Genomic DNA, 24,474 nt, shown 5'->3' with positions numbered 1-24,474 from the left:
GGTGACATCGAGTGATGGGCAGGTGGGTGTCCTTCATCATGTTAAGATAAAACATATTTGTCTGCATCTAGCATGCATCAGTATTTTTACAAGTGCACTTGTAATTTTGTACTTTTTACAAAATTACAAAGAATACAAAATTTTAAAAATGTCTCAGTATTTTTAAAACAACAACAACTGATAAATATTAGCCAGTTTGTTTCCAAAGTATGTGTTTCACCTCCTTCCTTTCTTTAACTGGACCATCTCAGTAAATGTTGGTAAGACTTTTCCACGTTTTACTCAGCAAATTCCTCAGTAGATAATACGGTTGGAGTGTGCCATTTAGAGGCAGTTAGAATATTTGCTTCAAGGTAATATTCAACATAAACTAGCTTAGAATATTTGCTTCAAGGTAATATTCAACATAAGCTAGCTACTCTTTCATAGTCTTTGACTACCTATTTATCCTTATAAACAATTTGAGGCAGCTTACTATAAACATAATGTAGTATCTCTCCACCCCCTTTCTAATGTTGTTTATTGATGAGAATGAATAAAATGGGATTATTCTTGATTAACTGGATGTTAGGATGGTGCTGAAATTTAGTGAAGTGACCTGACTCGGACAACAGTTTGTTGGATATTGGCTGTATGAATCCTTAATTTTGAACTGCAAATGTGGAAAATAAAGTACAGATGGGTTAAAAAGAAAAAAGAAAAGAATATTTGCTGTCATGATTGGGTTCCAGGCTGTTGTCTGACATTATTTCCTTGATGAGCTAACTAGACATGCAATAATGATCCATTGAGTGGTGAGTCCCCCCCCCCCCCGTGGAAATAATGATACATGACGCAATTATTAAGGTTAATGGGCTAAATAAGGTCACAACTTTATTGGCTACAGGTGATGAGCGGCAGTGGCTTAGGCATTGGTCCTAACCAACTATATCTGACTTCAGCCCGTCCGCTTGAAATTCGGGAAGGGTTAACCACCAGTAGGGGGAGTCCTGCTGATACACATCAACTAGGAACTCCCCCGGGGTCACTGCTAGGGGGCGTGCCTTAGGCCCTCACCTCCCTAGGCTTTGGACAGGGCCACATCCCCTGGAATCCTTTACTGGACTACCCTTCAATATGCGGGGCAGGTGATGGCGCTAGCTCCCCTCTTCCACCTACAGAACAATACCAATGCCTAACGTCCAATACCCAGAAAGTTGTGACGATTTGCTACGAGGTAGGCGAAAACCAAGTGGCTGGTGCCAATTTGCCAAGTGGAAAAATTCCTACCAGGCCCCTCAACGGCGACGAACCAAGGTCCATAGCAAGGTCAAGGAACGAAAACCTTATAGGGTGGGAAAAACTGGAACAGCTGGCAGGCGGCAAAGAGGGAAATCCCCAGCCTTATCCTGTTTTAAATGGGGCAGGCTATGACCCCAGAGCCAGCCGATTGGCTGGCAAGGGGGTGATGTGGCCAGAAATCCCCCCAATCGCGCGGGGGCTGGGAAGCCCGCAACCCCACCTCCTCTGTAGGATGGAAGTGGCTTTAGTAATACCTTCCCTTTAACGCTGATTCAAGGAGGGATGACTGTGCTCTCTGAAAATCTTACCCCAGGTTTTTTTAGGGCAGCACAGCTGTGCTGGCTGAGGCTGATGGGAACTGTAGCCCAAAACATCTGGAAAGCAACCAGGCTGGCAGACGCTGCTTTAGAGATGCTACCAGTAGTCACCTTTTCCCACAAACTCCTCCCTTCTCTCCCTTCCTTGCAGGAATCATTGAAATCCCCGTTACTAGGCACGGCCCTGACCTCTCGACCCCCACGTCTGTATGGTGCGCCACTCGGACATCGGATCCGCCATCGGCAACTCCGGGTGTCGACTACATACCCAGCTCCAAGAAAGTGGAATTTCGCCCAGGAAGAACTGAAGAGGTATCGCTACATTTTTTGCTATTACCAAGCAATTAGTACCTGGGACCAAACTAAGCATTGTCTCATAAGGAGCATTCAAACGCATTTGTATCATGCATCTTGTGTGTTTTAGTCTGTACAGAAATGGTGCAGATCAAACAAAGAGCCAAACTAGACGTTAAATCAGGAAAAAAATGGTAATTAGGGATGGATGGAACTGTCAGTTTTGGTTTCTCTGACTTTCTCGTTTTTTCCAGCCTGACGTTCAGATCATCACATTTTTGTATCTGTTTGCGATTTAAAAAGAAAAATGTCCTTACAAAAATTTGTCAGCATTTTAGTGAGCATTTCTCGCAATATACATGTGATTTATTTATCTTTGCTCAACATGCACATTTTTACAAGTAATGTCCCCTAATATAATACATTTATTTTCACTAATATATACATTTTAATGCCCATGTTCTTCTAACATTTCTGCAGACATTTTTTGGTTGGATAACTGCATAACAAAATTCAGAGAAATTCAGATTTTGAAGGATAGCTGCAGTTTGGTTTGCATGGTGTTTTGAAAGATGGGAACGAAACCATTTTTAATTGTACCTAGAAAGCGCAGTACCAAACTAGAGACATTGGTGGGTGGTTATGATGAGCCTAAATCCACACTAAAACTTGCCACCGCCACTCAGAACTCCTTCCCTGGAGGCTGCCATTTTTGGCACCGAGATACTTCTGGAAGAACAATGCTGTGTGGTCATTTGCCATTGTTTTTGGCAAGGGGAAAAGGTGACCGCCAGCCGGCAGTTATTGGAAGGAACTTCAGAAAGTGAGGGTGAGTTCCCTCCCCTATCAAAAATTATTGTGTTTGAGCCCCTGGTTGGCCTCCCCCAAATTCTTCCTGAAAGTTGTCATCTGAGAACATCTGGCTCAGCGTGGTTCCTGTTACATAACGCAGAAAACAAACTGTGCCCCAGGTTTCAGATGTCTGGGAAAGACATGCACAGAACTTTGCTCAGGTTCACCTAACAGTCCGGATGTTTTTGGCTGTTTGTTCATGCATCTGAGATAAGCAGCGATGCACAAATGAAAGCAGGTGCCATTTGTGCAGCGGCGTAGCGTGAGTTATCAGCACCCGGGGCAAGGCAAGTAATTTGCGCCCCCTAACCCGGGGCAAGGCAAGTAATTTGCGCCCCCCCAACCCCTAACCTGCCGATCTGAGTCGAGTTGCTGCTGGCGCTGCCGCCCAAACCACGCCGCTTGCCCGGAGGAGGAGGGGGGCAGAGAGGCGAGGAAAATGCAACATGGCCCAGCAGCTGCAGCAGCAGCAGCGGAGGCGGGGCTGTGAGGAGGGGCTGCCTGGCACGTCCTCCGCGGCCCTGACGCGCGGGGCTGAGAGCCGCTGCCTGCCGGACGCCTTCAGCCCGGGCACGCGCACAGCTCGTCGGTTCCACGAGACATGGGGCTCTGCTACAGCCTGTGCCCGAGGCTCTTCGGCGACTCCGGAGGCAGCGAGCGCCCCCCCCCAGATGTTGCGCCCGGTGCGGCCGGCCCCCCTGGCACCCCCCACGCTACGCCACTGCATTTGTGAATCTAGAAGAGCCCAACACCATCGACTCCTCTCAAATCCTCTGACACTCCTTCACACACATACCTGTTTGCTAGGCCGGATTTAGGTTTGATGTGGCCCTAAGCTACTGAAGGTAATGGGGCCCTTTATATGTCTAGCTGTCCTTTGTCAACGACAAATTGTCGCTGTTTTTTGTGTTGAATATATGCTATATGGTAACTTATGGACCTATGAGGTATCTAAAGCCATTTGCAAATAACAAAATATGTATTTTATCAAAGTAATTGTTGAACTGAAATACAATTAAGAAGTATATTAATAGTGAAATACAATTAAGAAGACGTATATATACTTTTCTTGCCAACCTAGCAGTTCGAAAGCACATCAAAGTGCAAGTAGATAAATAGGTACTGCTCCGGCGGGAAGGTAAACGGCGTTTTCGTGCACTACTCTGATTCGCCAGAAGCGGCTTAGTCATGCTGGCTGCATGACCCAGAAGCTGTACGCTGGCTCCCTCGGCCAGTAAAGCGAGATGAGCACCGCAACCCCAGAGTCGGCCACGACTGGACCTAATGGTCAGGGGCCCCTTTACCTTTACCTTTATATATACTTTATCTTACATTTTGGAAATGTACATCCAGGTTTTTTCCTTTACATTTTTTTGGGCCCCCCAAGAGAGTGGGGCCCTAAGCTATAGCTTGTTTAGCTTATACGTAAATCTGGCACTGCCTTTTTGGTCGGTTTTATATATTAAGAAAGTAGGCCTTTTTATTTCTCTCATCTCCTCTAGTACTGCACCTTGACAATTCTGGATGATGCACAGTACCCAGTCATCGAAGGGGTGGAGACGTTTGTTGTCTACTTGAGCTCGCCGCAAGGAGCAGAGCTGGCCAAGCCTTTTCAAGCAATGGTGGCCATTAATGACACCTTCCAGGATGGTAAGAGGGTCAACAAAGAAATATTTTAGTGTGACTGGCGCTCATAGAATTGTAGAGTTTGAAGGGATTACAAGGGTCATCTGTTTCAACCCCCTGCAATGCAGGAATCTTTTGCCCAATGTGGGGCTCAAACCCACGGTCCTGAGATTAAGAGTCTCATGCTCCACCGACTAAGCTATGTAACTGAGCTTCAGTAAGACAACTTTCTTGGCAAGCTTAGGGCTGATGGGCATTTTAAAATGTGTACATGCACACTGGCTTCTTACTCATAATGTGTTTGAATACACCACGTGCAGAATTTGTTTCTTTATAGTCTTCAACTGGAAATGAAGAAGCCCATTAGAATGGCTTCTGAAACTGATGGAATATGCTGAAATGGCGAAATTAACTGCCAAATTAAGAGGACATAATGACAAAGTTATGGTGCTGGAGGAGACTCTTGAGAGTCCCATGGACTGCAAGAAGATCAAACGTATCCATTCTTAAGGAAATCAGCCCTGAGTGCTCACTGGAAGGACAGATCCTGAAGCTGAGGCTCCAATACTTTGGCCACCTCATGAGAAGAGAAGACTCCCTGGAAAAGACCCTGATGTTGGGAAAGATGGAGGGCACAAGGAGAAGGGGACGACAGAGGACGAGATGGTTGGATAGTGTTCTCGAAGCTACGAACATGAGTTTGACCAAACTGTGGGAGGCAGTGGAAGACAGGAGTGCCTGGCGTGCTCTGGTCCATGGGGTCACGAAGAGTCGGACACGACTAAACGACTAAACAACAACAACAACAACAACAATGCCAAAGTGTTTAAGGGTGAATGGAGATCCCAGATGGATTATCTAATCAAATTAACACCAATATATGATGTCGTGGGCAGGATTTGAAATATAAGCAGTGGATTACTAAAGATTTAACGGTCGCAGGGTTTAGATAATAAACGTGTGTGTTATAAAACAGCTAATAAAAAGCAAAAAACGAACATCAGGAAAGAAGTGGTTGGAAATCAAGAAGAAAGTTGTACGTTAAAAAAAAATGTATATGATGATAATATTGTTAGAGGTTAAATAAAAATTATATATATGAAGTGAAGGCAATTCCAGTACTCAATTTTGAGTACTGGAATTGCCCTTGATGTGGTTCCATAGCTCCAAGCAAGATTTTCAAGGCAGTATGCAGCAGTCCAGCGCACACTGAGCAACAACTTGCTCATGTTTTTGAGCAGTGGATAGTCAATTTATGGAATTCACCGTCGTGGGATGTGGGGATGGCTGCCAATAGCTGACATGATTTAAAAGGGGATAAAGATGAATGCAGGGAGGATCAGGATATCAGTGGCTATTGGTCATGCTGGCTATACATTCCTTCCAGGTTCACAGGCATTCAGACCTGGATGCCAGTTCACACCTGAATGCCAGTTGCTGAGGTACATGATGAGGAGAGAGGATGATTGTGCTCCTGCCCTGCTTCTGGGCTTTCCAGAGGTATCTAGGAAACAGGATGATGGACTAGATAGGCTGCTGGTCTGATCCAGTGGTCAGCCTGAGCAGCCACCTTTTAGGTTCTCAGATTGTCTCATCTTGCCGGGCCTGAAATCTGTACCACATTCTCCAGTCATGGGGAGATGAAGCACTGCAAAGTAGCATTCATAAGGTCAGCTGTTCCCTCTTAGGGACGTGGGTGGCGCTAGACCACAGCGCCACCCACGTCCCTAAGAGGGAACAGCTGACCTTATGAATGCCAATCAGAAGGTCGGTGGTTCGAATCCTTGTGACAGAGTGAGCTCCCATTGCTCTGTCCCAGCTCCTGCCAACCTAATAATAAGAATAAATTTTATTTATATCCCGCCCTCCCCAGCCGAAGCCGGGCTCAGGGCGGCTAACAACAATAAAATAGTACAACATTCTAAAATCATTTCATTATAAAATTAATTCAAATCAAATTGATAGCAACCATTAGGGTAAAGTTCTGTAAAGATTGCCAAAGGAGGGAGTCAGGCTGTGCCCTGACCAAAGGCCTGGTGGAACAGCTCTGTCTTGCAGGCCCTGCAGAAAGATGTCAAGTCCCGCAGGGCCCTAGTCTCTTGTGGCAGAGCGTTCCACCAGATTGGAGCCACAGCCGAAAAAGCCCTGGAGGCAAACCTAGCAGTTTGAAAGCATACCAGTGCAAGTAGATAAATAGGTACCGCTGTGGCAGGAAGGTAAACGGCTTTTCCATGCACTCTGGTTTCCGTCATGGTGTTCTGTTGCGCCAGAAGCAGTTTAGTCATGCTGGCCACGTGACCCAGAAAGCTGTCTGTGGACAAACGCCGGCTCGCTCGGCCTGAATGCGAGATGAGCGCCACAACCCTATAGTCGCCTTTGACTGGACTTCACCATCCAGGGGTCCTTTACCCTTTTACCTTTTACCTGTTCCCTCTTGTCTACAACCTACCATGGTGGCAGAAGGCCTGGACCCCACTGTCCCCTGCTCAAGGCACCAAAACCCCCCGTGACCTGGTAGTTAAAACAGGAGTCACACATTCCTGAGCTTGCAGCTTCTGGGAAATTATGCCCTCATTTTTCAGCATACTGTAGGCCCGCAGAAGTTTGAGTGATTCCTCTTCTTCCCTCCGCAGTGCCGAACATGAAATTTAGTAAAGAATTGTACCCTGTGAAAGAGAAGGAGGGCATCCTCCACATTCCCATCATCCGCACCGGAGACTTAAGCTATGAGTCGTCTGTCAGGTGCTACACCCAGGGCCAGACAGCGAAAGCCATGGAGGACTTTGAGGAAAGGAGAAACACGGAGGAATCGCGTGTCACTTTTCTGAAAGGGGAGAAGGTGAGTGGATGTAGCTCACAAAGAAACAACAGCCAATGAATTGGTGGTCACATCCGATTTGTGAAACTCCCTGCCTAGGAATGCCCATCTTTACCATTCCCTTTCACTGCACTGCAAAGTGCTTTCTTTTTACAGACAGACATTTATTTACTTCGGTTATTTATATACCCAGTGGTTTTTCCTTAAAAAAAATGTTTAGGGGTACTCTCGAGAAAATCACCATTTTATAGTTCAAATCGGGGGAAATAAATACAGTAAATTGACAAAAGTACAAAGAACATGCATTACCTCATATTACACAGCTGACAGATCACAGTAACTTCCACATTGGCATGAGGTTGTGTGCACTAACGTCTTCCTGATTCCACACATCCACATTCCACACTGCTTCACACATTAAACGCTTGCTTCTGTCTAAGATTCAGGAAACACCGGGAAAGGAAATGAAGCCGCCATCGGGGGGTAGCAACGGAACTGACGGTTCACAGTGCTATTCAGTGGAGCTGACGATTCACTGTGCTAGAGAAGAAACAATTTTAAATTTTTTTAAAGTTTCTTCTCCCGTTAGATTCACAAAATGTTTAGAGGTATGCGTACCCCTGCATCCCCCCCCCGAAAAATGCACTGTATATACCACTTCATAAAGGGACGCGGGTGGCACTGTGGTCTAAACCACTGAGCCTAGGGCTTGCCGATCGGAAGGTTTGAATCCCCACAACAGGGTGAGTTCCCGTTGCTCAGTCCCAGCTCCTGCCAACCTAGCAATTCAAAAGCATACCAGTGCAAGTAGATAAATAGGTACCGCTGTGGCAGGAAGGGAAACGGCGTTTCCGTGCGCTGCTCTGGTTTCTCCAGAAGCTGCTTAGTCATGCTGTCTACATGACCCAGAAAAACTATCTGCGGACAAACCCTGGCTCCCTCGGCCAGTAAAGCGAGATGAGCGCCACAACCCCAGAGTTGTTCATGACTGGACCTAATGGTCAGGGGTCCCTTTACTTTTACCTTTATACCACTTCATATTTTAAAGCAGTCTCCAAATGGTTTGCAGCATGCGAAAACCTGGCCTGCCTAACAATCAATGCTAGCGCAATGGGCATATTAGTTATTTTATCTGCTATCCCAGTCTTCCTTTTTCCAGATAGTCCTACTTATTACTGATTTCTTGTATTTTTTATTATTGTGCTGGGAGCTGCCATGAATGTTTTGCAGGAGAGGCAGCATATTTGTGTTTTTAATAAACAGGTTAGCCGGGTTACCTACCTCCTTGTCCTTAACTCTTGGCATCCTTGGCTCTAGGTAAAGAACTGCACTATCTTTATTAATGACGACTCTGCCTTTGAACCGGAGGAGAAGTTCCAGATATACCTGAGCAACCCTCTTGGAAACCACTGGAGTGGGGCTACAGTTGGCAAGAATAATATGGCCTCCATTATTATCTCCAATGATGAAGATGGTAAGAGGAGCTAGCCTGCATGCGCCAGCCTTTACGTGTTTTCGGACCCACTGGACCAGTGGACCCCTGGCCTTGTCCCCAAATTGTGCTTGGGGAACCTTGAAGCTCCTCTCTCCCTAGTTGGTTTGAGCCTTGCCACATTGCCGGAGCCTTGGGGCATCTGTGCTAATTTCCTGCTTTCCTCCTGCTGCCGAGTTTGCACCGTCAGCCTGCTAGAACAAAACTCTGCTTCTTCACCTACAAGAAAGTGCCTGTATCATTGTTCTTGGGTGGGAGCCAGGGCACAGAGGTTAAAAGGTCATATTTAAGTGCCTAACAATCAATGTACTTAAAAATAGCTTGCAAACATTTACAAATAACTATTGGCCTTTAAATGCAATTTGTAGAACAAATGGCTCACAAAAGTTTATACGTAGTAACATTTAACTGCAATTCATAAGAAATCTTACCCGCAGTTAACTTCTTATGTATTTATTTACAGCCTGAGTGCACTTTAAAAAACCATATAATCCATCCCTTTCCCAGATATTTATAATTCCTTTTTTATCCACTGGGTCACCACGTTCCTCCTGTGCATAACTTCGGAGTATTTATCTCTGCTTTTCAACAGCGCTCTCAACTTAATTGGGCTTGTCTGTTCCCAGATTTTCCTAAATCATATTTAGTTACCGTATTTTTCGCCCCATAGGGCGCACCGCCCCATATGATGCACCTAGTTTTTTTGGGGGGGGGGGGAAATAAAGGGGAAAAAAATATTTCCCCCCCAGGCACGGGGCTTCCCCCAACCCCAGCCCCGAGAACAGCCTGCTATCCGCAAGCCTAGGGAGCCCGGCGGGAAGTTGCGCTGGTCTCCCCAGGCTTGCGGAGAGCTGCGCGAAGCCCGGGCGGGCTCTTCAGCGCGCCCCAGGCTTCGGAATGCAGGAAGCTCTGCGCAGCCCTCGGGAGACCGGCACGTAGTCGCGCCAGTCTCCCAAGGGTTGCGCACAGCTTCCTGTGTGCACCGACCCCTCTCGCTCCCCTGGCTTCAGCGAAAGCCTGCATTCGCCCCATAGGACGCACACACATTTCCCCTTCATTTTTGGAGGGGAAAAAGTGCGTACTATAGGGCGAAAAATACGGTAGTTTATGGGAGTTTCCCCGTAATTGAACATGTAGAAACCTGGCCACGGTTATTATATATACAGCACTTGGCTCCAATATTCTGGTTACATAGTTCCAGCAGACACATGTATAGTTTTAATTGTATAAACCTAACTCAAAGTGTTCTTCACATCTGGAGACACAAACAAGCAGCTTCTATTTTTCTTCTGTTTCTCTAGCTCCCACCATCGAGTTTGAGGAAGCTGCTTACCAAGTCCGTGAACCTCCTGGGCCTGAAGGGGTTGCTTTCTTGAATGTCAAGGTGCTGCGGAGAGGGGACCAGAACAGGACCTCCAAAGTTCGCTGCAGCACCCGGGACGGCTCTGCTCAGTCTGGGATTGATTACTACCCAAAGAGTCGAGTCCTCAAGTTCAGTCCTGGTAAAGCACAGAAAGTCCTCGAGTTCTGCAATAATGGACATTATTTGGAAGCAAAAAATAAGCTTGCTTGTGTATTTTCTTTGAACGCCATTGTGGGTGGGGCGGTCCAGAGAGGCTAATATCCGAAAGACATGGGACAAAATTGCTGGCATCCGTCTGTCTCGAGAGACAATGGAGTGCATCTCCAGGAGTGAAATCAACCCACTGGAGATTCACAGCGCCTGCTGTGGCTGCAGAGACCACTAACTCATAACTTCTGCCTCCCACGTTGTTTTTGCTGCAATAGCACCTCTGAAGTGAAGTGGCCTCCCTGGGGTGCAAGCCTGGGCCATTTGTATTGAGATCCTGAGCTGCCCAGACAACAGGACCCTCCTCTCAGCCTTGCTGATGTGGTCCAAAGGAAAGCAGAGCAGTATGTTTGGCACCAGCTTGGTTGCAAGAGTTGCTGGAAGGAGACGTACAGGACTCTCCTTCCTTAAAGCCCTTCCGTTCCCTTTGCTCTGCCCAGTCCGCTTCCTTCATCCCAGTGCTGCCCAGCTCCCAAACCCCTGCAGAACACATGGGATATATTCCTGCTGAAGTTAAAGGCCCATTCATTTCGCTTGAGTAACAATGTGCTCAGAGCTGTCCTCTTGAAGTCAGTGGGTTGTCCCCGTGGTTGTCTGTTCCTGGGTCCATGTTTTTTGCTTATCCCCACAACCTTCCTTTGCTCCCTAGCTTACAGTTCCCTTGGCTCCCTTGTTTTCAGCCTCCCTTCCTCCTAAGGCCCCCATTGCTTCCATTCGCGGCCCAGTTCACCCTCCATCTGATGTTTTCTCTCAGAATGGGTTTTCCCAGCCCTTTTCCAATGCGTCAATCCACAGCAACTCTTAAAGGCCTTACAGAAAATCTTGCAAGGCCAAGAGTTCTGTGCTTATCGTAAAGAATCAAAGCAGACGTGCCCTCCAGCAATAATATGGGAGGTATATTTTGGATCACAGATTTTTATTAAAGTCGGACAGGCACCATTAATCCTCACATGGCATCTGTTAGTAAATCTGCCAAGCAATCCATCAGATGGCATGCTGTATTTTGCAGTTTTTAGTTTTCTAAAGGCTCCTGGGCCACATCATTAGAGCCAAAGGGGTTACGATAAAAACTGGTGTGTGTGTGTGTGTGTGTGTTGTTAATCACAATGATTTAGTGGATCTGACCTCAGCATTGCTTTATGGAAGCATTTAAAAGCCCTGTCAGATTACAAGCTGGTTTGACTCAACCCTCTCTCTCGTGTCTGTTTGTGCAGGAGTGGACCACATCGTATTTAAGGTAGAGATCATGTCCAATGAAGACAGGGAGTGGCACGAGTCCTTTTCCCTGGTGTTAGGGCCCGATGACCCTGTTGAAGCTGTCCTGGGAGAGATCACCACTACAATCGTCACCATTCTGGACCAGGAAGCAGCTGGCAGCCTCATTTTGCCAGCCCCTCCTATTGTAAGTGACTTTAACCTGCAGATCCCTGAGTTATTTGGGATTAGCCGTTAGCTGCAGTTGCAAGGTCCCTTCCCTGGAGTCCCTAGCCTTGTATTGTGTCCCTGCAGGTGGTTACGCTGTCCGAGTATGATCACGTAGAAGAAGAAGCCAAAGAAGGAGCTAAGAAGTCTCCCTCTCCGGGCTACCCGTTGGTCTGCGTGACGCCTTGCGACCCTCACTTCCCCAAGTACTCAGTGATGAAAGAGCGCTGCGGTGATGCCGGGATAAACCAGTCCTCCATACAGTTCAGTTGGGAAGTGGCTACGCCCACGGATGGGAATGGAGCCAGATCTCCCTTTGAAACGATTACAGACAACACTCCCTTCACCAGTATCAATCACATGGTATGTGCAGAGACTGTCAAGGGGTCTTCGCAGCCAAAGGAATGCAAGCGGCAAATATCTTACTCTTTATTTTCCAATGATAATGCTTACAGACGATTCTATAGCTCTGGATACCTACACATGTCAATCTAGCGGCTAGGCAGCTATTCCCAGGTCCACGTTCTATGGAGCAGTTGCAGCAACAGGGGACTACTCATCAGTTTATGTACTTTCCCGTGATGGGCTGCATATACACAGCCAGAGACTATGCCTGCCTGAAAACTTCCTCTGCTCCTCCCTTTTCAGTCCGCTCCTGGTTCTGTGAGACAGTGGAGCAGGAGATGGTGGGGAAACACCTGGACCTTCACTTGCCTGACCTGCCTCTTCCTCTTCCTCCTACCCCGCCTGTGCTCCACCCTCCAGCTCTGAAGCTTCCCCTGCCTCTGAGTCTTGCCTCCTGGCTGGTACAGTCCCCCACAAATCACTGGCCCTCGCTGCAAAGTTGGCAAAGGGCAGCCTTTGACAAGCAAGAGCTTTTCTCCCTTGACCTGCTGCCTTTGACCTTTCTAACTGGAGAGGCTGGTGATCAGAGCAGAGAGTGTCCTAGCTGGTTTCCTGATCTTTCTCTGCTTTGTTTCCATTGCCTTATACTTTTGTATTACTGTTTTAATATGTGTGTGGCATAGTTAAGCCTCTTTAAATGTGGATGGACAGAAAAGTAATAATGTTCTATTAATATATTGAAGAATTTTAAAATATATACAGTGGTACCTCAGGTTACATATGCTTCAGGTTACAGACTCCGCTAACCCAGAAATCTTACATCAGGTTAAGAACTTTGCTTCAGGATGAGAACAGAAATCGTGTTCTGGCGGCGTGGCGGCAGCAGGAGGCCCCATTAGCTAAAGTGGTGCTTCAGGTTAAGAACAGTTTCAGGTTAAGAACGGACCTCCGAAACGAATTAAGTACTTAACCCGAGGTACCACTGTATAAGGCTATCAGTTGTTTAGGCTGAGAATCATCTCTCCTTCCTTCCTTCCTTCCTTCCTTCCTTCCTTCCTTCCTTCCTCTCTCTCTCTCTTTCTCTCCTTCCTTCCCAGGTGCTGGACAGCATTTACTTCAGCCGGCGATTCCACGTTCGCTGCGTGGCTAAAGCCGTGGACAAGGTTGGCCATGCCGGCACCCCACTGAGAAGCAACATAGTCACCATTGGGACAGACAGCGCCATCTGCCACACGCCAATAGTGGCTGGAACAGCCCGGGGGTTTCAAGCGCAGTCCTTCGTTGCCACTTTGAAGTATCTGGATGTTAAGCACAAGGAACACCCCAACAGGTAGAGGACTTCCAAAAACTTTCAGGGAAATGGTAGAGAATTTGCATTTAATAGATATTTGGAGAAACAAACATTTATTAGACAGAGAGTTCACTTTTTATGCAAATGTGTATAAAAGCAGTGCAAGGATAGATGCAATTTGGCTATCCAAAGAATTAGAGTTAAAGGTGAGGAAAATAGAAAGAAGGCCAAGAACAATATCAGATCATAATCCATTAATTTTAGAAATGCAAAATGAGAAACAAACCACTTTCACATGAAGATTAAATGAAGATCTATTGGAGGACCTTTTTTTAAAAAAAAAGTGGAAAAAGTATTAGGAGATAATTTTGAGCTAAATTTGAACAAGGGGACAAATGTACAGATAGTATGGGACGCTAATTTTAGAAATGCTCCCAAATGATTCTCAGGAAAAAAAGAAAGATAAAGGATGATATCCAACATTAGTCATACTCGGAGCAGAACTATTAAAATCTTCAGCCCCTTGATTTGAGGAGGTCTGTTCTGAATATGACTCGGTTCTTTCTTTGACCCAGAACTTTTCTCCTTGACCCAAAGAAAGAAAGGAATAAAAGGCATAAATGGTCGCTGCTTTCTTTATTTGGAACTTTTACTGCATTTTTTTTAAATGAAGGGAAGATCAAAAGATGAAACAGGCATATAATACCACTTGGGGTGGTGTTGGGAAAGTTAACACATTTGCAATCAATTTCCAGGGGTCTACATTTAAAAAAATTCCAAACACTTCAACATTTAGGGTATTGCTAATGAAGGCATCTGCGGCTCAAAACGGAAAATGGACCAAATAAAGTATCAGTGAAAATATTTCTTAAACAAGCTTGGTGAATCTGTTTTTGAAAGGATCAGCAAGCTGGGGGGAAACTGAGAGCTGTTTAGATTTCAGCCCCTCATGCATTGCTATATTAGGAATGGGTCTCGGATTCAAATATCTCCTCCACACCTCAACATCCTGCTGTTAACTGAATGTAGGTCCTCTCTTACATTTGGCAGTGAACCAGCAGGCTGAACAAGGTTGATTGCATGTGCAGGTCTGAAGTGTGTGCAGTTCTGGATGCTGGCCACTAATTTTATGGCTACAACCCTCTACCCATTTACCTGGGATAAGACACATCAAGCTTGGTGGGACTTGCCTCTGAGTAGACATGTGTGAAATGATGAACTTGTGCCAAGACAGGCCATTGGTCCATCCAGCAAAGTTTTTTCTACTCTGCTAGGCGGCTGCTTTAAAAAGCAGAGACATCACCTTTCTGACAAAGGTCTGTTTAGTGAAAGCGATGGTTTTCCCAGTAGTGATGTATGGAAGTGAGAGCTGGACCATAAAGAAGGCTGATCGCCGAAGAATTGATGCTTTTGAATTATGGTGCTGGAGGAGACTCTTGAGAGTCATAGAATCATAGAATCATAGAAGAGTTGGAAGAGACCACAAGGGCCATCGAGTCCAACCCCCTGCCAAGCAGGAAACACCATCAGAGCACTCCTGACATATGGTTGTCAAGCCTCTGCTTAAAGACCTCCAAAGAAGGAGACTCCACCACACTCCTTGGCAGCAAATTCCACTGTCGAACAGCTCTTACTGTCAGGAAGTTCTTCCTAATGTTTAGGTGGAATCTTCTTTCTTGTAGTTTGGATCCATTGCTCCATGTCCGCTTCTCTGGAGCAGCAGAAAACAACCTTTTCCCCTCCTCTATGTGACATCCTTTTATATATTTGAACATGACTATCATATCACCCCTTAACCTCCTCTTCTCCAGGCTAAACATGCCCAGCTCCCTTAGCCGTTCCTCATAAGGCATCATTTCCAGGCCTTTGACCATTTTGGTTGCCCTCCTCTGGACACGTTCCAGTTTGTCAGTGTCCCATGGACTGCAAGAAGATCAAACCTATCCATTCTGAAGGAAATCAGCCCTGAGTGCTCACCGGAAGGACAGATCCTGAAGCTGAGACTCCAATACTTTGGCCACCTCATGAGAAGAGAAGACTCCCTGGAAAAGACCCTGATGTTGGCAAAGATGGAGGGCACAAGGAGAAGGGGATGACAGAGGACGAGATGGTTGGGCAGTGTTTTCAAAGCTACTAACATGAGTTTTACCAAACTGTGGGAGGCAGTGGAAGACAGGAGTGCCTGGCATGCTCTGGTCCATGGGGTCACGAAGAGTCGGACACGACTAAACAACAACAAAGGCGGCTGCTCCCCGGGGTTTCAGGAATGAAACATTCCCAATCCTTCCAGGGATTAAAACAGGGCCCTGTGCTGCAAGGCAGTGCAATTTGCATTTTGTTATGTTCATGCAATACGTGTGTCTTTTACCCAGTGCATCCTCTCTCTTCTCCCCACTTCAACTCCTGCCGCTTTGTGGTTTTCCAGAATCCATATCTCAGTGCAGATTCCACACCAGGACGGGATGCTCCCTCTCATCTCCACGATGCCTCTGCACAACTTGCACTTCCTCCTGTCGGAGTCCATCTACAGGCACCAGCATGTCTGTTCCAACCTGGTCAGCATCCAAGATCTTAAGGGCATCTCAGGTAATCAATTACGGGCCGCTGCCACTTAATGTGCGCATTCGTGAAGCAGCAGTTTCGCTGCTGGCATCCTGCAGAGCTGGTCCTTGATGGCAGGGGTCCCTGTAGAGAGGCCCAGAAGACCACCTCCGGGTGGGCATAGATCAATGGGCATAGGGGGCTTGGCCTGTGATGTTTCTTGAGCCCTACGTCTCCAGACCCTGTGGCATTTGCACAAAGATGCAGGCAGAAAAATAGGCAATCGTCCTCGTCTGCCTTCATTCTTGAATAGGGTTGCAGGTCAGCTTCTTGCAGGACTGGATGCTGAAACAAACGTTCTATGTGGTCAATGAGCAGTTTGACCCTGATGCTGTAAATAGCAGATATTATCTGCCTAGTTATGCATGGTTTTTTGGTAAAGTAGAAAGGAAATAAAAGGTAGGTAAAATAAAAGGAGAATTCCCTGGGTGCCTAGATTGGGGCAAGTACTCTGAGAGCCAGTATGGTGTAGTGGTTAAGAGCGGTAGACTCGTAATTTGGGGAACCGGGTTCATGTCTCCGCTCCTCCACATGCAGCTGCTGGGTGACCTTGGGCTAGTCACACTTCTCTGAAGTCTCTCAGCCTCACTCACCTCACAGAGTGTTTGTTGTGGGGGAGGAAGGGAAAGGAGAATGTTAGCCGCTTTGAGACTCCTTCGGGTAGTGATAAAGCGGGATATCAAATCCAAACTCCTCCTCCTCCTCCTCCTCCTCCTCCTCTTCTTCTTCTTCTTCTTCTTCTTCTTCTTTGGTGAGAGAGCCCCAGCAGAGATTGGCGGGGGGGGGGGGGGACTTGCAGCAAAGTGGAAATATAGGCTGTTGGACCTTTAAATTACCCCCTTCTGAGTTTCTTCCAGTTTCCCACTTCCCTTAGCATAGAAAGAGACCACATGTTTGGTAAGCTGAAAATGGTTTACTTAAATCTTCACATGTTAGATTCATGTGCTTTTCCATACAGCAGCAAGAAAAGTCAGGCAGAAAAACTGAGGTTAGCTCCTCAGAGCTAAGCGTTTCTAAATTATATGTATAGAAACACAAAGGTAGCTTCTTAAAGCCATGCGGTCTAAGCTTGAAGCATCCACCTTAGACATCCTTAATGGAGAGGTCCACATTGTGGAATAAAGGTGGTAAGTGGGAGAACAAAGAGTTTGATAGACCTTCCTCCCAAGGTGAGGGGGTGTGGCCTAGCTAAGCCTGGCAGGACAGCTTACTCTCTGGTTTTAACCCCTTCATGCATTAATTAGAGTTAAGCATGTTGGCTGGATATATCCCACATGAAATGTATTTCACAGCAGATCTGATGTATAACCAAAGCGTAACATAGTGAAACCTTGACGTATCCCCTGGTTTCCATCCCAGAAGCTGGATTCCTAGATGAAGTGACCTACAATAGCATTGTTCTGGGACCCGGGTACGATCGACCGTACCAGTTTGACCCCAGTGTGAGAGAGCCAAAGACCATCCAGCTGTATAAGCACCTGAACCTGAAGAGCTGCATCTGGACTTTTGACGCGTACTATGATATGACAGAATTAATTGACGTCTGTGGAGGATCGGTCACTGCTGACTTCCAGGTAACGCTGTCCAGCTGGGGGCCAGTCAAGAAAATCTCCTATTGGGTTTCTTGGATTGAATGCTGGGGTCCCCAGTATGATTCCTGTGGACACCAGGACACCTTCTCTACCCCCTCCACACACACTTGAGGGCCTGTTAAGACCCTCTGCCCCTCCCAAATTTTAATTTTAATTTTATTTATTTATTTAATTTATTTAATATTTTACAGGGGGGGGAATACATGAACAAAGACATACAGATACCACAAATGCACATAGAAACACACGTTACATATACAAACAAAACTTACCCACCCCCGTGACCTCCTTCCACCACAGCTCGACTTCCTTAATTTTTAATTTAATTATTTCATTTCATTTCTACAAACCTTCGTCTTCATCTCTTGCAACCATTTCTGATTTTATTTTCACCTTTACATACTTACATACTTAATCTATACTTGCTCACCGTATATTTATATTCACACATCCCCTTTACATGTTTAATCTATGCATGTTAACATATTCTTTTTAGAGCAGCATTTTCCCATGTATTCTTTGAAGCATTTCCATTCTGAATTTAAATTTTGAGTTGTTTGAGATCTTATAATTGCTGTTAATTTTGCCAACTCCGCGTATTCACTTAGTTTATAAATCCATTCTTCTTTAGGTAAGTTCAGGGAAGTTTTTAATGTGTGACATTTTAATGTATTCTTAATCTTTGTTGGAAGCCACCCAGAGTGGCTGGGGAAACCCAGCCAGATGGGTACAAATAATAAATTATTATTATTAAATTATTAATTATTATTAAATTATTATTATTATTATTATTATTATTATTATTATTATTATTATTGACATGAGCCAACAGTGTGACGCGGCAGCTAAAAAAGCCAGTGCAATTCTGGGCTGCATCAATAGGAGTATAGCATCTAGTCAAGGGAAGTAATAGTGCCACTGTATTCTGCTCTGGTCAGACCTCACCTGGAGTACTGTGTCCAGTTCTGGGCACCACAGTTCAAGAAGGACACTGACAAACTGGAACGTGTCCAGAGGAGGGCAACCAAAATGGTCAAAGGCCTGGAAACGATGCCTTATGAGGAACGGCTAAGGGAGCTGGGCATGTTTAGCCTGGAGAAGAGGAGGTTAAGGGGTGATATGATAGCCATGTTCAAATATATAAAAGGATGTCACATAGAGGAGGGAGAAAGGTTGTTTTCTGCTGCTCCAGAGAAGCGGACACGGAGCAATGGATCCAAACTACAAGAAAGAAGATTCCACCTAAACATTAGGAAGAACTTCCTGACAGTAAGAGCTGTTTGACAATGGAATTTGCTGCCAAGGAGTGTGGTGGAGTCTCCTTCTTTGGAGGTCTTTAAGCAGAGGCTTGACAACCATATGTCAGGAGTGCTCTGATGGTGTTTCCTGCTTGGCAGGGGGTTGGACTCGATGGCCCTTGTGGTCTCTTCCAACTCTTCTATGATTCTATGATTCTATTATTATTATTATTATTATTATTATTATTATTATTATTTAGAGGGTACTGTCTTGTCTTTCTATTCGCTGGCTAGAACTATTCTGGTGGCTACTGTATGATTCCTGTGGACACCAGGGCACGCCCCCCCAACTTGAGGACCTGTTAAGACCCTCTGCCCTTCCCAAATTATAATTTTTTAATGAGTTTCTGGAAGGCTCCCCCCCCCTTTTTTTTAGGTGCCTGCCTGCCTTTTTATCTGTTTGGTTTTGGGGAAGTGGTGTAGATATTTTGCCAGTTTTGGTGCAAGGGTGTCGGTTCGGAATATCAGTTTATCATCGTCATAAACTTTATTGCACTAGCCAGAGGCCATGGCATCATTCACAATGGGAACAAAAAGAAAAGCAACAATAAGCATAAAAACCATAAAAACATCAGGCACTGCAGATACAATAAAACCACGATCACTTCTCCTAAAAATTATTTGTTGCATACGATAGAATAGCAGGGGGTTCTCAGGTAGAATGTGCCGGCTTAAATGTCCGAATCACCTTTGTAATTGACCGCTATTTTATCTAGTTCTTTTCTCCTGGTCTTCTTAGCTGCCAACGCGTATAGTGCTACTTTATAAGTTACGAAGTCATCAGTAAATATAATCGGTTGTTCTTCTGTGAAACTGGCCTTCTGTAGTGCTCACGAGAGTCCCTTCGATTTGTAAATGTGCCGCTGGACCCTACTAAAGGGGCAGGGGTGATGACTTGGATCCAGTTCATGAGCCAGATCCAGAACAGGCCTACTCTTTTGACAACTGAGTGGGGCTGCCCCCCTGGAAGTTACTTGAAATCTTTATAAGAAGAATCAGGACATGGCATCCAAGTGGCATGTCTGTGGCTTCCATGAGGTCTCCCATCCAGACGCTGACCGGAGCCAGCCCTGCTTAGCTTCAGCAAGGTGGTGGCATCATACACCTTCAGACCATACCCTGGGATCATTTGTTTCCATTTCAGGATCTGTAGAGAGCATGAAAAGAGAGACATAGCCTCTACCTTGGCCTTAAATTAGGAGACTTTCAGCGATACTGGAGAAGAATGAAACCATAGTTACTTTGTGATGCTAATAGCCACAGAAACCTATTCACCTGTCACCTCAATTATAGTAATCGTTATGAGATGAAGATAAAAAGGGCACCTGGGTGTCTGGCCATGCTTGCTTTATTAATCAGCAGTAAAATAAGTGGATTTTCAGATTTCTTTTATGGCTTTTCCATAAAGGAAGAGGTGGCTTGATGCTGTCATATGCGCAGGAATTGTACTAAAATGGATAATCACACTTGCCTTTGAATGTTAGTTTCTGCCCAAAGCGTTGTGTAGACAGAACATGGTCCTTGCTGCTTTCTTTCTCTTTCCAAAAGATCTTTGAGTGCCAGATTAAATCAGTTTTTAATCATGTTTATGTGACTTTTATTGTAGTCCTTTACTTTGGTTTTAAATTGCTTTGGGACTCTATTTATTTATTTTTTTAGTGGCAAGTGATTTATAAATTGCATAAACCTAAATCATGAGAACCAAGGATTGCAGAGCTCTAGATCAGTAAGACAGGGGTCAAACGCTTACCTTTGCCTTCAGTTTGTGTGGCCTTGGGGCTCTGCTACCTAACAGTATGTCTGCGTCAAAAGGTAGCAACCTGGTTTGATGATGAAGTCAAGGAACACTGGTGTTTTTTCAAGACTTATCAATCATAATTAATAGTAAATGTGGTGAATTAGTAATACCAGTGTGGCATAGAAGTTACAGCAGGGGGACTGTGACTCACTCTCTCTCTCTCTCTATACACACACACACACACACACACACACACATATACATTGTTGTTGTTGTTGTTTAGTCATGTCCGACTCTTCCTGACCCCATGGACCAGAGCACGCCAGGCACTCCTGTCTTCCACTGCCTCCCGCAGTTTGGTCAGACTCATGTTTGTAGCTTTGTATAAATTTTCTTCCAATCTTCATCCAACGTCTCTTCTTCCTGGTCTCGGGTCATGTCAGTCCTTACTGTCCATTCCATCTAGTCCATCAACCTGGTAATCTTATGCCCGAGGCCCTTAAGTCTCTTCCATGTCCCTTCTGCAGATCTTCTTCTTCTTGTTTATACCTGCACTTTTCCTTGTCTTTTGTTGGTCTCTTTCTTAATTTCTTTCCTTTGTCATTGAGGAGTAGGTCTCTGATTTTCCATTCTTTATCACTTATTTTACATTTCTTAATTTCTCTATTACTCTTAATTATCATTGACTATTAAATCTCCTCACAGTCTTTCTTGCAATATTTCAAATAGTCCTCCTTACAAAACTTCTTGCAATCCTACTAATCTGTTCATTACAATTACTTTTCATATACCTATTTCGTATATTTACTCCAGTCTTCTAAGAATCTCTGGTCCCGCAGGTTTCGAATCCTTCCTGATAATTTATCCAGTTCTGCATAGTCCATCAACTTCATCCGACCTGTGACTCTTCATATGATCGTGGACACCAACTCCCATCAGCTCCAGTCAGCTGACTAATGGTCAAGGATGATGGGAGTTGTAGTCCAGCAATACCTGGAGAGCCACAGGTCCCCAACCCCCCTTGACAGAGTGCTGGACTTTGGTGGGGTTCATATCTCTACTCACTTACTCAGTTCTTTGGTTGATCTTAGGCCAGTCACTCTCTTGGTCTCGTAGAATTGTAGTTGGAAAGGACGATGGGGGTTATCTAATGCAGCCCCCATGCAATGCAAGAATCTTTTTGCCCGACGTGTGTCTCAAATCCATGACCTTGAGATTAAGAGCCGCATGCTCTGGCCACAGCCAAGCCCTTTTTTCACTAGGTTGCCCTGAGGATCATATATGCCGCCCTGAGCTCCTTTGGAGGAAAGCCTGGATGGGGAAAAATGCAAACATTTTCACTCTGTGTTCACTGATAGGTTCGCGATTCAGCTCAGTCCTTCCTGACAGTCCATGTCCCTCTCTACGTCTCCTACATTTATGTGACCGCGCCTAGAGGATGGGCCTCTCTGGAACATCACACTGAGATGGAGTTTTCCTTCTTCTATGACACTGTCCTCTGGAGAACAGGTGAGTGGTTGTGGCGCAAAAGTGTGCTATGCAGCAACGTTGCCGGTGTGCCTGGTCCCATGATTTGAAAGCATGGGGTGCAGGAACTTTGTAGTGCTAAGCAGGATATAGATGGATCTGGGACCCCTACGTTGCTACCTTGAACTCCAAGGCTGGAGATAAGCCTTGTCAACAAACAGCACGCAGAAGCCACTGTATTTAATGAGACTTAGGATTGCAGCCCAAATAAATAAGTGACCCTTGTCAGGCTTAAAAATAGCAAAGTGCAGGGGGACTTCGACCTCGGAGCATGGGAAGCCCACCCAAAAATTTATAATTTGGCACAATATTTGGACTGTTTGATTATTAGATAATTTGTATAATTTGGAATATATAATATGGTTTGATTGGATTTTTAAAATGGAAAACTCAATAAATATCATTTACCAAATAATAAATAAATAGCAAAGTGTGTTTACTCTTTCTTTTTTAAAAAATAATGCTATGGTGATGATTTTGAGCCGCTTTGAGCTCAACTTTTGTTGTTAGAAAAGAGGAACACAAATATGAAATCAAATGAAAAACCCAATGCTTAGGGGGACTTTAATGGCCTGAAGCTGGTTTGGGAGTGAGATTTGGGAGACACCACCACCCTTGACTTGACTTGACACCATCCCCTTTAAAACCACATCTGAAACAATATGGGAGGTAGCACTAACTCATAGATAGCACCTGACACCGGTTAAACTGATCTACGTGAAGGAGGAGATGTTGCCCAACTGTTGGCGCGGTTGTTCAACTAGGGGGACCTTTCTCCACATGTGGAGGAGTGTCCTAATGTTGACCGATCCTGGGATATTCTTTTTGACAAGATTCCACAATTACAAAACAAGTGGGTCCCAAGTTGCCTCTGCAACTGGGCCCAACACTTTTTCATACACACTTAGTATGCTTCCTGCTGAATGCAGTAAGATCTATCAGACCCTACATTGGATGTTTGAAGCCTTTGTCTTTGGTCTCTGATCCTCTCAGTCTTCAGTGCTAGGGGTCATAAGGAACCTGGGACCTTTGACACTTGCTGGTTTCCTTTTCTCTTGTTTGTAAACGAGTCCATTGAGAGGGAAAATTTCCCAGCTACTCATAGAAACCTCTGCAGAAGCTTTCTAAGTTAGATAGGATTGGACTCACCAGATCCTGGTCCCCCCCCCTTTCCTTTTCTTGTTTCTCATCCTTTTATACTTACAGTGTTTTTTTTCTGATGATTTGTTGGACACAAGAACCGTACTTGTTATTTTTGTTGTATTTGTTCACGTTCTTGGAAAAATAAACAAAATACAACTGTAAAAACTGGCTTAGCTCTCTTCTTGCTGTCACTGGGTTGTGACAGGAGGACCAGTGCACTTTGATTATTGCTCCTTTATCCCTTTGTGAAGGAGGCAGCTGATTCTCTTGTTCCCTCCAGGCATTCAGACCGACAGCGTCCTTTCTGCTAGGCTGCAGATAATAAGGATTTACATTCGAGAGGATGGTCGTCTAGTCATTGAGTTCAAGACTCATGCCAAGTTCCGAGGTAAACAGCTTTTGATTTCTGCAAGGAAACCTGTTTGGATGAAGGTCACACTTTCTAGAATCCCTGACTCTTATGCCTCTTATGCCTGTTTATCTACTTGCACTGGTGTGCTTTTGAACTGCTAGGTTGGCAGGAGCTGGGACAGAGCAATGGGAGCTCACCCCATCATGGGGATTTGAACCACCGACCTTCCAACTGGCAAGCCCAAGAGGCTCAGTGGATTAGACCACAGCACCACCCATAATAATAATAATAATAATAATATATAATTTCTACCCCACCCATCTGGCTGAGTTTCCCCAGCCACTCTGGGCAGCTCCCAATCAGGTGTTAAAAACAATACTGCATTGTTCCTGATGGCACCCTACAACTTCTAAGGCACACCTTTTTCCTTTGCCTTTACTTGTCCCAGGGCTAAGCCTGGTATTCATAGATGGCTCAGAAGCTAAATCCTTATGAGCCTTAGATTAAGCAAAATGATGCTAACGCTATTATCGTCATCAACAAGAACATCCTTTTTTCCCCTCTCTGTGCAGGCCACTTTGTGATGGAACACCACACTTTGCCAGATGCAAAGTCTTTCATCATGACTCCTGATCACTTGGGAGGGATGGAGTTTGACCTGCAACTTTTGTGGAGTGGCCAGACTTTCGATTCCCCTTATCAGCTCTGGAGAGCAACCAGCTCCTACAGCAGGTAAGACAAAAAAACCTGTCATGTTTTGCTACTGAAGCTGCTGCCATCCTGCTGCTGCCCAGAATGTCTTCAGTTTGATGCTAGGTTTCTGTCAGGGTGAATTTGCAGAACCAGGGGGACATAATAGGTTTGAGGGCAGCAGGGGAATGATCCTGGAGTGAGTTAATGCATAGCACTAGGACT

General features: G+C 45.4%; 1 protein-coding gene across 2 annotated transcripts in view; it reads left to right on the top strand.

Annotated features, from left to right (window-relative positions):
• Positions 1-24,474, top strand: part of FRAS1 (Fraser extracellular matrix complex subunit 1) — a 369,664-nt gene that overhangs the window by 332,486 nt on the left and 12,704 nt on the right. For both annotated transcript variants that reach the window (XM_081020604.1, XM_081020603.1), the window contains exons 56-68: positions 1,750-1,910; positions 4,247-4,394; positions 7,004-7,209; positions 8,506-8,662; positions 9,982-10,182; positions 11,465-11,652; positions 11,760-12,035; positions 13,115-13,347; positions 15,734-15,894; positions 17,269-17,483; positions 21,896-22,046; positions 23,488-23,595; positions 24,132-24,291. In XM_081020604.1, the coding sequence (XP_080876730.1) occupies positions 1,750-1,910; positions 4,247-4,394; positions 7,004-7,209; positions 8,506-8,662; positions 9,982-10,182; positions 11,465-11,652; positions 11,760-12,035; positions 13,115-13,347; positions 15,734-15,894; positions 17,269-17,483; positions 21,896-22,046; positions 23,488-23,595; positions 24,132-24,291 (2,365 nt within the window). The remainder of the gene's footprint in view (positions 1-1,749; positions 1,911-4,246; positions 4,395-7,003; positions 7,210-8,505; positions 8,663-9,981; positions 10,183-11,464; positions 11,653-11,759; positions 12,036-13,114; positions 13,348-15,733; positions 15,895-17,268; positions 17,484-21,895; positions 22,047-23,487; positions 23,596-24,131; positions 24,292-24,474) is intronic.

The sequence above is a fragment of the Podarcis pityusensis genome (genome assembly GCF_964106645.2).
Source record: "Podarcis pityusensis genome assembly, chromosome: 9".
Lineage (NCBI taxonomy): Eukaryota > Metazoa > Chordata > Lepidosauria > Squamata > Lacertidae > Podarcis > Podarcis pityusensis.
The sequence above is the reverse complement of the archived record's forward strand: the minus strand, read 5'-3'. Positions and strand labels throughout refer to the sequence as shown.